The sequence below is a fragment of the Anomaloglossus baeobatrachus genome, chromosome 2 (assembly GCF_048569485.1).
Source record: "Anomaloglossus baeobatrachus isolate aAnoBae1 chromosome 2, aAnoBae1.hap1, whole genome shotgun sequence".
In the NCBI taxonomy this organism is placed as follows: Eukaryota; Metazoa; Chordata; class Amphibia; order Anura; family Aromobatidae; genus Anomaloglossus; species Anomaloglossus baeobatrachus.
Window position 1 is genome coordinate 9442756 of NC_134354.1, and position 14892 is coordinate 9457647.

At 50.6% G+C, this 14892-nt stretch overlaps 1 protein-coding gene across 9 annotated transcripts in view; it reads left to right on the top strand.

Annotated features, from left to right (window-relative positions):
• The window catches only part of STXBP5L (syntaxin binding protein 5L), a 419668-nt gene that overhangs the window by 313666 nt on the left and 91110 nt on the right, over positions 1–14892 (top strand). For all 9 annotated transcript variants that reach the window (XM_075334850.1, XM_075334854.1, XM_075334852.1 and 6 more), the window contains one exon: positions 2739–2804. In XM_075334850.1, the coding sequence (XP_075190965.1) occupies positions 2739–2804 (66 nt within the window). The remainder of the gene's footprint in view (positions 1–2738; positions 2805–14892) is intronic.

Genomic DNA, 14892 nt, shown 5'->3' on the forward strand with positions numbered 1-14892 from the left:
CCCTCCTCCGCCCGCGACAGATACATGGTTGCCATGTCGGGGACACAGCGAGCATGTAGAAGAAGGTCAGATGAGACCAAATACAAAGTGCTGTGTGTCCTGAACACTAACACTGCTCATCACCCGGAAAACACCTTTCCTTTTTATACACTTTTGTAATCAATAATGGATCCCAATCGTCTGACAAACTTTTAGAGAGTGCAGTGAACTTTAACCTGTAGGATATACTGTTGGTAGATATTTAATTTACAGAAAGAAACAGGGAGACAGTACTATCTGCACTTTCATTTACAGGAATAGATAGGGAGATGGTAATATGTGTACCCACATAATTTACAGGAAGTCATGGAAATAGTATCTGCACATTCATTTACAGGTAAAGACAGGGAGTCAGGACTATCGGCCTCTACATCATTTAAAGGAAGAGACGGGGAAACAGTACTATATGCAACTAATTCATTTCCAGGAAGAGACAGGGAAACCATACTCTATCTGCACCATCATTTACAGGAATAGACATGGAGACCGTACTATCTGCACATTTATTTATAGGAAAAGACAGTGAGACAGTTCTATCTGTACCTATATTATTTACAGAAAGAGACAAAGACAGTTTTATCTACACCTTCATTTACAGGATGAGTCGGGGAAAAAATACTATCTGCACCTTAGTCAGTGAGACAGTTTTATCTACACATTCACTTACAGGACGTCAAAGTGAGAAAGTACTATTTTCACCTTCATTTACAGTAAGAGACAGGTAGAGAGTTCTATCTGCACCTAGCTCATTTGCAGGAAGAGAGAGGGAGGCAGTACTATTTGCACCTACATCATTTCCAGGAAGATACACGAAGACAGTACTAGCTGCACCTACATCATTTACAGGAAGATACAGGAAGACAGTACTATCTGCAACTACATCATTTACAGGAAGATACAGGAAGACAGTACTATCTGCAACTACATTTACAGGAAGAGACAGGAAGACAGTACTATCTGCAGCTACATCATTTACACAAAAAGACAGGGAGACAGTACTTTCTGAAGCTGCATCATTTACAGGAAGAGACAGGGAGACAGTACTATCTGTAACTACATTATTTACAGGAAGAGACAGGGAGACACTACTATCTGCAGCTACATCATTTACAGGAAGAGACAGGAACACAGTACTATCTGCAACTACATCATTTACAGGAATAGACAGGGAGACAGTACTATCTGCAGCTACATCATTTACAGGAAGAGACAGGAACACAGTACTATCTGCAACTACATCATTTACAGGAATAGACAGGGAGACAGTACTATCCGTACCTACATCATTTACAGGAAGAGACAAGGAGACAGTACTATGTGCAGCTACATCATTTACAGAAATAGACAGGGAGACAATACTATCTGTAGCTACATCATTTACAGGAGACAGGACCACAGTACAATCTGCAACTACATCATTTACAGGAAGAGACAGGTAGACAGTACTATCTATAGCTACATCATTTACAGGAATAGACAGGGAGACAGTATTATGTGCAGCTACATCATTTACAGGAAGAGATAGGGAGACAGTACTATCTGCAACTGCATAATTTACAGGAAGAGTCAGACAGACAGCTCTATCTGTAGCTACATCATTTACAGGAATAGACAGGGAGACAGTACTATCCATACCTACATCATTTACAGGAAGAGACAAGGAGACAGTACTATGTGCAGCTACATCATTTACAGAAATAGACAGGGAGACAGTACTATCTGTAGCTACATCATTTACAGGAGACAGGACCACAGTACAATCTGCAACTACATCATTTACAGGAAGAGACAGGTAGACAGTACTATCTGTAGCTACATCATTTACAGGAATAGACAGGGAGACAGTATTATGTGCAGCTACATCATTTACAGGAAGAGATAGGGAGACAGTACTATCTGCAACTGCATAATTTACAGGAAGAGTCAGACAGACAGCTCTATCTGTAGCTACATCATTTACAGGAATAGACAGGGAGACAGTACTATGTGCATCTACATCATTTACATAAAGAGACAGGTAGACAGTAATATGTGCAGCTACATCATTTACATGAAGAGATAGGGAGACAGTACTATGTGCAGCTACATCATTTACATGAAGAGATAGGGAGACAGTACTATGTGCAGCTACATCATTTACATGAAGAGATAGGGAGACAGTACTATGTGCAGCTACATCATTTACATGAAGAGATAGGGAGACAGTAATATGTGCACCTACATCATCTATAGAGAGAGACCGGGAGACAGTACAATCACTTCACAAATACTTGTACTTAGTGCTGGTATCACATAGCATACCAATAAAATATATTTAGTTTGTGGGTGTATCGTGAAAAAATGTGGAAAAGGTCACGGGGTATGAATACTTTTTCAAGGCAGTGTAAATAACCTTGGCTAAAGTGAAGCACTTTGGCAGCTCCGGCTTGTCGCCCATTGTTTGGACCTCATTTGTGTTTTGCTGGCGCGGTTTCTGTAGCTGGCAGAGAATCCCCAGTGCTGCTGCCATCTTGTATCATGGATAGTCTAGGTGCAGCCGACAAGAAGTGCGCAGCTCCGGAATCGCTCTATAATCATGGGCTGATTCCGGATTCTTTTGGGGCTAGTGAGTGATACCATCATTATGTGCGGGGGGTCCTCGGGGGGCTCTTCACTGCCTTCTCTGTGTCATTGTATTAATGTGAGTGTTTTCCTTGTAGGTCTGACGGAGCTCACAGACAGCCCCGTGTCCCTGGAGCTGGATCGCTGCAAGTCTCCCACGTCAGGTACATGAGATACGCTCCGACTGACAGGTGTCCGATGTGAGCCGCCCTCTGTAACTAGCAGCCGCACTGCCCTCTGCAGCCGGGGTCCTCACAGCTGCCCCCTCATACATACCGAGACCTCCCATATGTGTGGATGTTATAGGGGATAAATGTAATGGTGTATATAGATACTAGGGACAGTATAGTATCGATGCGTCGGGATATTATAAAAGAGTGTGCAGTAGCTGCAGGCTTGTGCTGGGAGGGCCCAAGCAAAACCCAGCATGGTGATTGGGCCCATACAAGGTATCTTCCACAGTGACCCATCTCCTGTATGGCTGTATGTATGAAGGAGCATGGCTGCTGCTCAGAGGCTACAATCTGAATACTGACACCAGCTATGGAAGTCTAAAGGGGAGACCCAAGATTCATAATCCGGAAAGGAAGATCAGACAGACGAGCGTACTAGTGAAGGGTGACAAATTGTTCCACATAAGACGTATGCGATGCTCTGCAAGAGATCCAGTCTAAACAGCAAGAAATGTTTGATTAGGAAGGTTCAAAATGATAAAAAAGCAGATGGTGAAGCAAAGCATCGCTGGAGGTGATCACAGCCGAGAGCAGTGGGTGAGGATATGAACAACAGACATGGCGATGCATTTACACCTGTATGTAAGGCCTGAACATTGTGCTGGTAAAGACCAGGCCAAACAGCAGCTGCAGGCTTGTGCTGGAGCATACAGCAGCTGCAGGCTTGTGCTGGAGCATACAGCAGCTGCAGGCTTGTGTTGGAGTATACAGCAGCTGCAGGCTTGTGCTGGAGCATACAGCAGTTGCAGGCTTGTGCTGGGGCATACAGCAGCTGCAGGCTTGTGCCGGGGCATACAGCAGTTGCAGGCTTGTGCTGGAGCATACAGCAGCTGCAGGCTTGTGCTGGATAATACAGCAGCTGCAGGCTTGTGCCAGGGCATACAGCAGCTGCAGGCTTGTGCCAGGGCATACAGCAGCTGCAGGCTTGTGCCGGGGCATACAGCAGCTGCAGGCTTGTGCCGGGGCATACAGCAGCTGCAGGCTTGTGCTGGGGAATACAGCAGCTGCAGGCTTGTGCTGGGGCATACAGCAGCTGCAGGCTTGTGCCGGGGCATACAGCAGCTGCAGGCTTGTGCTGGAGCATACAGCAGCTGCAGGCTTGTACCGGGGCATAAAGCAGCTGCAGGCTTGTGTCCCGGGGCATACAGCAGCTGCAGGCTTGTGGCGGGGGCATACAGCAGCTGCAGACTTGTGCCGGGGCATACAGCAGCTGCAGACTTGTGCCGGAGAATAGAATACAGCAGCTGCAGGCTTGTGCCGGGGCATACAGCAGCTGCAGGCTTGTGCTGGGGCATACAGCAGCTGCAGGCTTGTGCCGGAGAATACAGCAGCTGCAGGCTTTTGTCGGGGCATACAGCAGCTGCAGGCTTGTACCGGAGAATAGAATACAGCAGCTGCAGGCTTGTGTCGGGGCATACAGCAGCTGTAGGCTTGTGTCGGGGCATACAGCAGCTGCAGGCTTTTGTCGGGGCATACAGCAGCTGCAGGCTCTTGTCGGGGCATACAGCAGCTGCAGGCTTTTGTCGGGGCATACAGCAGCTGCAGGCTTTTGTCGGGGCATACAGTAGCTGCAGGCTTTTGTCGGGGCATACAGCAGCTGCAGGCTTTTGTCGGGGCATACAGCAGCTGCAGGCTTGTACCGGGGCATAAAGCAGCTGCAGGCTTGTGCCGGGGCATACAGCAGCTGCAGACTTGTGCCGGAGAATACAGCAGCTGCAGGCTTGTGTTGGGGCATACTGCAGCTGCAGGCTTGTGTCGGGGCATACAGCAGCTGTAGGCTTGTGTCGGGGCATACAGCAGCTGCAGGCTTGTGTCGGGGCATACAGCAGCTGCAGGCTTTTGTTGGGGCATACAGCAGCTGCAGGTTTGTGTTGGGGCATACAGCAGCTGCAGGCTTGTGCCGGAGCATACTGCAGCTGCAGGCTTGTGCTGGGGAATACAGCAGCTGCAGGCTTGTGCCGGGGCATACAGCAGCTGCAGGCTTGTGCTGGAGCATACAGCAGCTGCAGGCTTGTGTCGGGGCATACAGCAGCTGCAGGCTTGTGTCGGGGCATACAGCAGCTGCAGGCTTGTGCCGGGGCATACAGCAGCTGCAGGCTTGTGCTGGGGAATACAGCAGCTGCAGGCTTGTGCTGGGGCATACAGCAGCTGCAGGCTTGTGCCGGGGCATACAGCAGCTGCAGGCTTGTGCTGGAGCAATCAGCAGCTGCAGGCTTGTACCGGGGCATAAAGCAGCTGCAGGATTGTGCCGGGGCATACAGCAGCTGCAGACTTGTGCCGGGGCATACAGCAGCTGCAGACTTGTGCCGGAGAATAGAATACAGCAGCTGCAGGCTTGTGCCGGGGCATACAGCAGCTGCAGGCTTGTGCTGGGGCATACAGCAGCTGCAGGCTTGTGCCGGAGAATACAGCAGCTGCAGGCTTTTGTCGGGGCATACAGCAGCTGCAGGCTTGTACCGGAGAATAGAATACAGCAGCTGCAGGCTTGTGTCGGGGCATACAGCAGCTGTAGGCTTGTGTCGGGGCATACAGCAGCTGCAGGCTTTTGTCGGGGCATACAGCAGCTGCAGGCTCTTGTCGGGGCATACAGCAGCTGCAGGCTTTTGTCGGGGCATACAGAAGCTGCAGGCTTGTACCGGGGCATACAGCAGCTGCAGGCTTGTGCCGGGGCATACAGCAGCTGCAGGCTTGTGCCGGAGAATACAGCAGCTGCAGGCTTGTGTTGGGGCATACTGCAGCTGCAGGCTTGTGTCGGGGCATACAGCAGCTGTAGGCTTGTGTCGGGGCATACAGCAGCTGCAGGCTTGTGTCGGGGCATACAGCAGCTGCAGGCTTTTGTTGGGGCATACAGCAGCTGCAGGTTTGTGTTGGGGCATACAGCAGCTGCAGGCTTGTGCCGGAGCATACTGCAGCTGCAGGCTTGTGCTGGGGAATACAGCAGCTGCAGGCTTGTGCCGGGGCATACAGCAGCTGCAGGCTTGTGCCGGGGCATACAGCAGCTGCAGGCTTGTGCTGGAGCATACAACAGCTGCAGGCTTGTGTCGGGGCATACAGCAGCTGCAGGCTTGTGTCGGGGCATACAGCAGCTGCAGGCTTGTGCCGGAGCATACAGCAGCTGCAGGCTTGTGTCGGGGTATACAGCAGCTGCAGGCTTGTGTTGGGGCATACAGCAGCTGCAGGCTTGTGTCGGGGCATACAGCAGCTGCAGGCTTGTGTTGGGGCATACAGCAGCTGCAGGCTTGTGTTGGGGCATACAGCAGCTGCAGGCAGCATTGCTGTAAATAACGGCGGCCGAGTGTTGATACCGTGTAACAGGAGGATGATTCTGAACACAACCACAGCCCTAATTATAAGCGGGCGCTGACACTTATGCAAACACATTATTGTAGTTTTATTATTTTTGTCTTCCTGCTGAGAATGATTTGTACAGATTATGGATGACAAGAAAGGTGGAGAAAGTTGTGAAATGTTTCTTTTGTGTAGGATTCTTTTAGATGAGCGCGGTGTGTAGACTTGTCCTATCCCCTGTACTTACCACCGCTCCCGGGGATGCTGCCGTCAGTCTGTGGATGGCTCTGGGAATAGTGGAAAGTGCTTGTCAGGGAGGATCTCCGAGAACATGAAGCGATGACATCAGGTGACATGAGTTACAGGTGGCGGCCTCTGTGTGGAGCAGCGCGGGGACCCTCGGGACCGCACAGTCCTGATAAGCTGCGATGTGACGTCTCCGGGGCCCGGACTCTTTACTCCTTGTTCACAGCATGGAGAGGGTCAGATGGTGGCAGATCAATAAGAGGCAGACGCGTGGGTTAGAGCAGTAATTACCGAGATTCCTGCACCGCGTATTCCTCCAAGATCGAGGACAGCCACAAATGTGAACGATGTCTAACAGCGGAGGCGGGTGCTGTGCAGAGCATTAAAGGTCCACACCATGTGTAATAAGAGAAGGGTTATACACAGGCTTGTGCCGGGGCATACAGCAGCTGCAGACTTGTGCCGGAGAATAGAATACAGCAGCTGCAGGCTTGTGCCGGGGCATACAGCAGCTGCAGGCTTTTGTCGGAGAATACAGCAGCTGCAGGCTTGTGTCGGGGCATACTGCAGCTGCAGGCTTTTGTCGGGGCATACAGCAGCTGCAGGCTTGTAGCGGGGCATAAAGCAGCTGCAGGCTTGTGCCGGGGCGTACAGCAGCCGCAGGCTTGTGCCGGGGCATACAGCAGCTGCAGGCTTGTGCCGGGGCATACAGCAGCTGCAGGCTTGTGTCGGAGCATACTGCAGCTGCAGGCTTGTGTCGGGGCATACAGCAGCTGTAGGCTTGTGTCGGGGCATACAGCAGCTGCTGGCTTGTGTCGGGGCATACTGCAGCTGCAGGCTTGTGTCGGGGCATACAGCAGCTGTAGGCTTGTGTCGGGGCATACAGCAGCTGCAGGCTTTTGTCGGGGCATACAGTAGCTGCAGGCTTTTGTCGGGGCATACAGCAGCTGCAGGCTTTTGTCGGGGCATACAGCAGCTGCAGGCTTGTACCGGGGCATAAAGCAGCTGCAGGCTTGTGCCGGGGTGTACAGCAGCTGCAGGCTTGTGCCGGGGCATACAGCAGCTGCAGGCTTGTGCCGGGGCATACAGCAGCTGCAGGCTTGTGCCGGAGAATACAGCAGCTGCAGGCTTGTGTCGGAGCATACTGCAGCTGCAGGCTTGTGTCGGGGCATACAGCAGCTGCAGGCTTTTGTCGGGGCATACAGCAGCTGCAGGCTTGTGTTGGGGCATACAGCAGCTGCAGGCTTGTGCCGGAGCATACTGCAGCTGCAGGCTTGTGCCGGGGAATACAGCAGCTGCAGGCTTGTGCCGGGGCATACAGCAGCTGCAGGCTTGTGCTGGAGCATACAGCAGCTGCAGGCTTGTGTCGGGGCATACAGCAGCTGCAGGCTTGTGCTGGAGCATACAGCAGCTGCAGGCTTGTGTCGGGGCATACAGCAGCTGCAGGCTTGTGTTGGGGCATAGAGCAGCTGCAGGCTTGTGTCGGGGCATACAGCAGCTGCAGGCTTGTGTCGGGGCATACAGCAGCTGCAGGCTTGTGTCGGGGCATACAGCAGCTGCAGGCTTGTGCCGGAGAATACAGCAGCTGCAGGCTTGTGTCGGGGCATACAGCAGCTGCAGGCTTGTGTCGGGGCATACAGCAGCTGCAGGCTTGTGCTGGAGCATACAGCAGCTGCAGGCTTGTGTCGGGGCATACAGCAGCTGCAGGCTTGTGTTGGGGCATACAGCAGCTGCAGGCTTGTGTCGGGGCATACAGCAGCTGCAGGCTTGTGTTGGGGCATAGAGCAGCTGCAGGCTTGTGTCGGGGCATACAGCAGCTGCAGGCTTGTGTCGGGGCATACAGCAGCTGCAGGCTTGTGTCGGGGCATACAGCAGCTGCAGGCTTGTGCCGGAGCATACAGCAGCTGCAGGCTTGTGTCGGGGCATACAGCAGCTGCAGGCTTGTGTTGGGGCATACAGCAGCTGCAGGCTTGTGTTGGGGCATACAGCAGCTGCAGGCAGCATTGCTGTAAATAACGGCGGCCGAGTGTTGATACCGTGTAACAGGAGGATGATTCTGAACACAACCATAGCCCTAATTATAAGCGGGCGCTGACACTTATGCAAACACATTATTGTAGTTTTATTATTTTTGTCTTCCTGCTGAGAATGATTTGTACAGATTATGGATGACAAGAAAGGTGGAGAAAGTTGTGAAATGTTTCTTTTGTGTAAGACTCTGTTAGATGAGCGCGGTGTGTAGACTTGTCCTATCCCCTGTACTTACCACCGCTCCCGGGGATGCTGCCGTCAGTCTGTGGATGGCTCTGGGAATAGTGGAAAGTGCTTGTCAGGGAGGATCTCCGAGAACATGAAGCGATGACATCAGGTGACATGAGTTACAGGTGGTGGCCTCTGTGCGGAGCAGCGCGGGGACCCTCGGGACCGCACAGTCCTGATAAGCTGCGATGTTTAAGTCTCCGGGACCCGGACTCTTTACTCCTTGTTCACAGCATGGAGAGGGTCAGATGGTGGCAGATCAATAAGAGGCAGACGCGTGGGTTAGAGCAGTAATTACCGAGATTCCTGCACCGCGTATTCCTCCGAGATCGAGGACAGCCACAAATGTGAACGATGTCTAACAGCGGAGGCGGGTGCTGTGCAGAGCATTAAAGGTCCACACCATGTGTAATAAGAGAAGGGTTATACACAGGCATGTACACTCGATGAGGTATATACTCGATGAGGCATGCACACTCGATGAGGCATATACTCGATGAGGCATGTACACTCGATGAGGCATACACACTCGAGGCATACACACTCGATGAGGCATAGGCACTCGAGGCATAGACACTCGATGAGGCATGTTCACTCGTTGAGGCATGCACACTCGATGAGGCATACACACTCGATGAGGCATGTACACTTGATGAGGCATGCACACTCAATGAGGCATGCACACTCGATGAGGCATGTACACCCAATGAGGCATGTACACTCGATGAGGCATGTACACTCAATGAGGCATGCACACTCGATGAGGCATGTACACTCGATGAGGCATGTTCACTTGATGGGGCATGTACACTCGATGAGGCATGTACACCCAATGAGGCATACACACTTGATGAGGCATGTTCACTTGATGAGGCATGTACACTCGATGAGGCATGTACACCCAATGAGGCATACACACTTGATGAGGCATGTTCACTTGATGAGGCATGTACACTCGATGAGGCATGTACACTCGATGAGGCATGCACACTCGATGAGGCATGTACACTCGATGAGGCATGTACACTCGATGAGGCATGTACACTCGATGAGGCATACACACTCGATGAGGCATGTACACTCGATGAGGCATGTACACTCGATGAGGCATGTTCACTTGATGGGGCATGTACACCCAATGAGGCATAAACACTTGATGAGGCATGTACACTCGATGAGGCATGTACACTCGATGAAGCATGCACACTCGATGAGGCATGTACACTCGATGAGGCATGTTCACTTGATGGGGCATGTACACCCAATGAGGCATAAACACTTGATGAGGCATGTACACTCGATGAGGCATGTACACTCGAGGAGGCATGCACACTCGATGAGGCATGTACACTCGATGAGGCATGCACACTCGATGAGGCATGTACACTCGATGAGGCATGTTCACTTGATGGGGCATGTACACCCAATGAGGCATAAACACTTGATGAGGCATGTACACTCGATGAGGCATGTACACTCGATGAGGCATGCACACTCGATGAGGCATGTACACTTGATGAGGCATGCACACTCGATGAGGCATGTACACTCGATAAGGCATGCACACTCGATGAGGCATGTACACTCGATGAGGCATGTTCACTTGATGGGGCATGTACACCCAATGAGGCATACACACTTGATGAGGCATGTACACTCGATGAGGCATGTACACTCGATGAGGCATACACACTCGATGAGGCATGTACACTCGATGAGGCATGTACACCCAATGAGGCATAAACACTTGATGAGGCATGTACACTCGATGAGGCATGTACACTCGATGAGGCATGTTCACTTGATGGGGCATGTACACCCAATGAGGCATAAACACTTGATGAGGCATGTACACTCGATGAGGCATGTACACTCGATGAGGCATGCACACTCGATGAGGCATACACACTCGATGAGGCATGTACACTCGATGAGGCATGTACACTCGATGAGGCATGTTCACTTGATGGGGCATGTACACCCAATGAGGCATACACACTTGATGAGGCATGTACACCCAATGAGGCATACACACTTGATGAGGCATGTACACCCAATGAGGCATAAACACTTGATGAGGCATGTACACCCAATGAGGCATACACACTTGATGAGGCATGTACACCCAATGAGGCATACACACTTGATGAGGCATGCACACTCGATGAGGCATGTACACCCAATGAGGCATGTACACCCAATGAGGCATGTACACTCGATGAGGCATGTTGTTAGGTCTGAATGTGTTTACACCTCTATGATTGCACCTTGTCTACATTTTAGCCTCCATATTGTGCTGCATCCAACAAAGGTTACACAGTAATCAGGGATTTAACAAGTTTTTTATGCAAATTGCCTCTTCAGAGGGGAAGAGGACGTGAACTCTAGCGCCACCTATTGTGTTTTTTTCAGTAATGTGTGACTTCACAACTCATTAACCCCTAATTGGAAAGCTATATAAAAGTGAATGTCAGCCAAAGGCTTTATATCAAGCATCTACAGTATACTCTCCCTACAGCGCACTTGTCCTTTCAGGTGGCTTTTCAGAATTAGCTCCTGTGTGCGTACATGAGAGATAGTATAGTTGGAGACATGTTCAGAAGCAACAGCAGTATGGAGGACATATTATAGCAGCACTGAGCAGTGTAGTTGTGAATCCACCTCTAGTGTGACATATAAAATATGAAGCAGCAGCATGGAGGACATTAGCAGCACTCAGCAGTGTAGTTGTGAATCCACCTCTAGTGTGACATATAAAATATGAAGCAGCAGCATGGAGGACATATTATAGCAGCACTGAGCAGTGTAGTTGTGACTCCACCTCTGGTATTAGATATAAAACATCAAGCAGCAGCATGGAGGACATTATATAGCAGTGCTGAGCTGTGTCACTGTGAATCCAGCATTGGGAGTAGATTTACACCTACAAGAAGCAGCAGCATGGAGAACATTATGTAGCAGTCCTGAGCCATGCAGCTGTGCTTGAAGCACTTGGGGTAGCACGTACAAAAAGCAGCAGCATGGAGGACATTTTATAGCAGTACTGAACCATGTAGCTGTGATTCCAGCACTGGGGAAAACACGTACAAAAGGCAGGAGCATGGAGGACATTATATAGCAGTACAGAACTGTGCAGCTGTGATTCCATCACTGAGGGTTACATGTACAAAAAGCAGCATCATGGAGGACACCTCTTGACCCAACCAGACCATCAACCCTGCACTTGACCAGACGAGACCATCAACTCTGCACTTGACCTGACGAGACCATCAATCCTGCACTTGACCAGACAAGACCATCAACCCTACACTTGACCAGATGAGACCATCAATCCTGCACTTGACCAGACGAGACCATCAAACCTGCATTTGACCAGACGAGACCATCAGACCTGCACTTGACCAGACGCGACCATCAACCCTGCACCTAACCAGACGAGACCATCAATCCTGCACCTAACCAGACGAGACCATCAACCCTGCACTTGACCAGATGAGACCATCAACCCTGCACTTGACCAGACGAGACCATCAACCATGCACTTGAGCAGATGAGACCATCAACCCTGCACTTGACCAGACGAGACCATCAACCCTGCACTTGACCAGACAAGACCATCAACCCTGCACTTGACCAGAAGAGATGATCATGATGGTCTCCCCCAGTGTGTTCTGCCATCACTTCCGTCCTCCATACACTCAGCATTAATACTGTGGAGCATCCATAAAACGTATCACGTGTTCACTGCCTGAACTTCGTTAATCTTCCTCCCTGATGAAGTGTTTGACCTTTCAACAGCACATTAATGGGAGTAGCAATTTTCAGTCATAATTAATATTAGTACTCTGACCATCTCACCGGGCGCGGTGTCTCAAGTGCTGACCATTAATTCCCATGCTCATGGTTTAGGCCACTTATAGGTCAGCTAATGAGCTCCCGGTGTCACTAATGTAAACAGGGTGCACTCCGAGTAATTAAGAGCGCTCCATACGTCCCGGAGTCGTCATTACCCGCGATATGACAGGAATTTATTAATGCAATTAAAGAGTATTTTCCCCAGATTGATTTACCTTCCAGGATGCTGCCGCGCGATCATGTTCCCATGATCATGTGCGTACATGAGAGATAACACTATTTCTCACCAGTATGTGACTTGTATAAGACATTTTTCACCTGTTTTTCCCTTTTCAGGCTCAGTCATAAATTTTAAGGTATAGTTGGAGACATGTTCAGAAGCAACAGCAGTATGGAGGACATATTATAGCAGCACTGAGCAGTGTAGTTGTGAATCCACCTCTAGTGTGACATATAAAATATGAAGCAGCAGCATGGAGGACATTAGCAGCACTCAGCAGTGTAGTTGTGAATCCACCTCTAGTGTGACATATAAAATATGAAGCAGCAGCATGGAGGACATATTATAGCAGCACTGAGCAGTGTAGTTGTGACTCCACCTCTGGTATTAGATATAAAACATCAAGCAGCAGCATGGAGGACATTATATAGCAGTGCTGAGCTGTGTCACTGTGAATCCAGCATTGGGAGTAGATTTACACCTACAAGAAGCAGCAGCATGGAGAACATTATGTAGCAGTCCTGAGCCATGCAGCTGTGCTTGAAGCACTTGGGGTAGCACGTACAAAAAGCAGCAGCATGGAGGACATTTTATAGCAGTACTGAACCATGTAGCTGTGATTCCAGCACTGGGGAAAACACGTACAAAAGGCAGGAGCATGGAGGACATTATATAGCAGTACAGAACTGTGCAGCTGTGATTCCATCACTGAGGGTTACATGTACAAAAAGCAGCATCATGGAGGACACCTCTTGACCCAACCAGACCATCAACCCTGCACTTGACCAGACAAGACCATCAACTCTGCACTTGACCTGACGAGACCATCAATCCTGCACTTGACCAGACAAGACCATCAACCCTACACTTGACCAGATGAGACCATCAATCCTGCACTTGACCAGATGAGACCATCAACTCTGCACTTGACCTGACGAGACCATCAATCCTGCACTTGACCAGAAGAGACCATCAAACTTGCACTTGACCAGACGAGACCATCAATCCTGCACTTGACCAGACAAGACCATCAATCCTGCACGTGACCAGATGAGACCATCAACCCTGCACTTGCCCAGACGAGACCATGAACCCTGCACTTGCCCAGACGAGACCATCAACCCTGCACTTGCCCAGACGAGACCATCAACCCTGCACTTGCCCAGACGAGACCATCAACCCTGAACTTGACCAGACGAGACCATCAACCCTGCACTTGACCAGACGAGACCATCAACCCTGCGCTTGACCAGACGAGACCATCAATCCTGTACTTGACCAGACGAGACCATCAATCCTGTACTTGACCAGACGAGACCATCAACCCTACACTTGACCCGACGAGACCATCAACACTGTATTTGACCCGAAGAGACCATCAATGCTGCACTTGACTCGAGGAGACCATCAAACCTGCACTTGACCAGACGAGACCATCAGACCTGCACTTGAGCAGACGAGACCATCAATCCTGCACTTGACCATACAAGACCATCAATCCTGCACGTGACCAGATGAGACCATCAACCCTGCACTTGCCCAGACGAGACCATGAACCCTGCACTTGCCCAGACGAGACCATCAACCCTGCACTTGCCCAGACGAGACCATCAACCCTGAACTTGACCAGACGAGACCATCAACCCTGCACTTGACCAGACGAGACCATCAACCCTGCGCTTGACCAGACGAGACCATCAATCCTGTACTTGACCAGACAAGACCATCAATCCTGTACTTGACCAGACGAGACCATCAACCCTACACTTGACCCGACGAGACCGTCAACACTGTATTTGACCCGAAGAGACCATCAATGCTGCACTTGACCCGAGGAGACCATCAAACCTGCACTTGACCAGACGAGACCATCAGACCTGCACTTGACCAGACGAGACCATCAATCCTGCACTTGACCAGACAAGACCATCAATCCTGCAGGTGACCAGATGAGACCATCAACCCTGCACTTGCCCAGACGAGACCATGAACCCTGCACTTGCCCAGACGAGAACATCAATCCTGCACTTGCCCAGACGAGACCATCAATCCTGCACTTGCCCAGACGAGACCATCAACCCTGCACTTGACCAGACAAGACCATCAACCCTGCACTTGACCAGACGAGACCATCAACCCTGCGCTTGACCA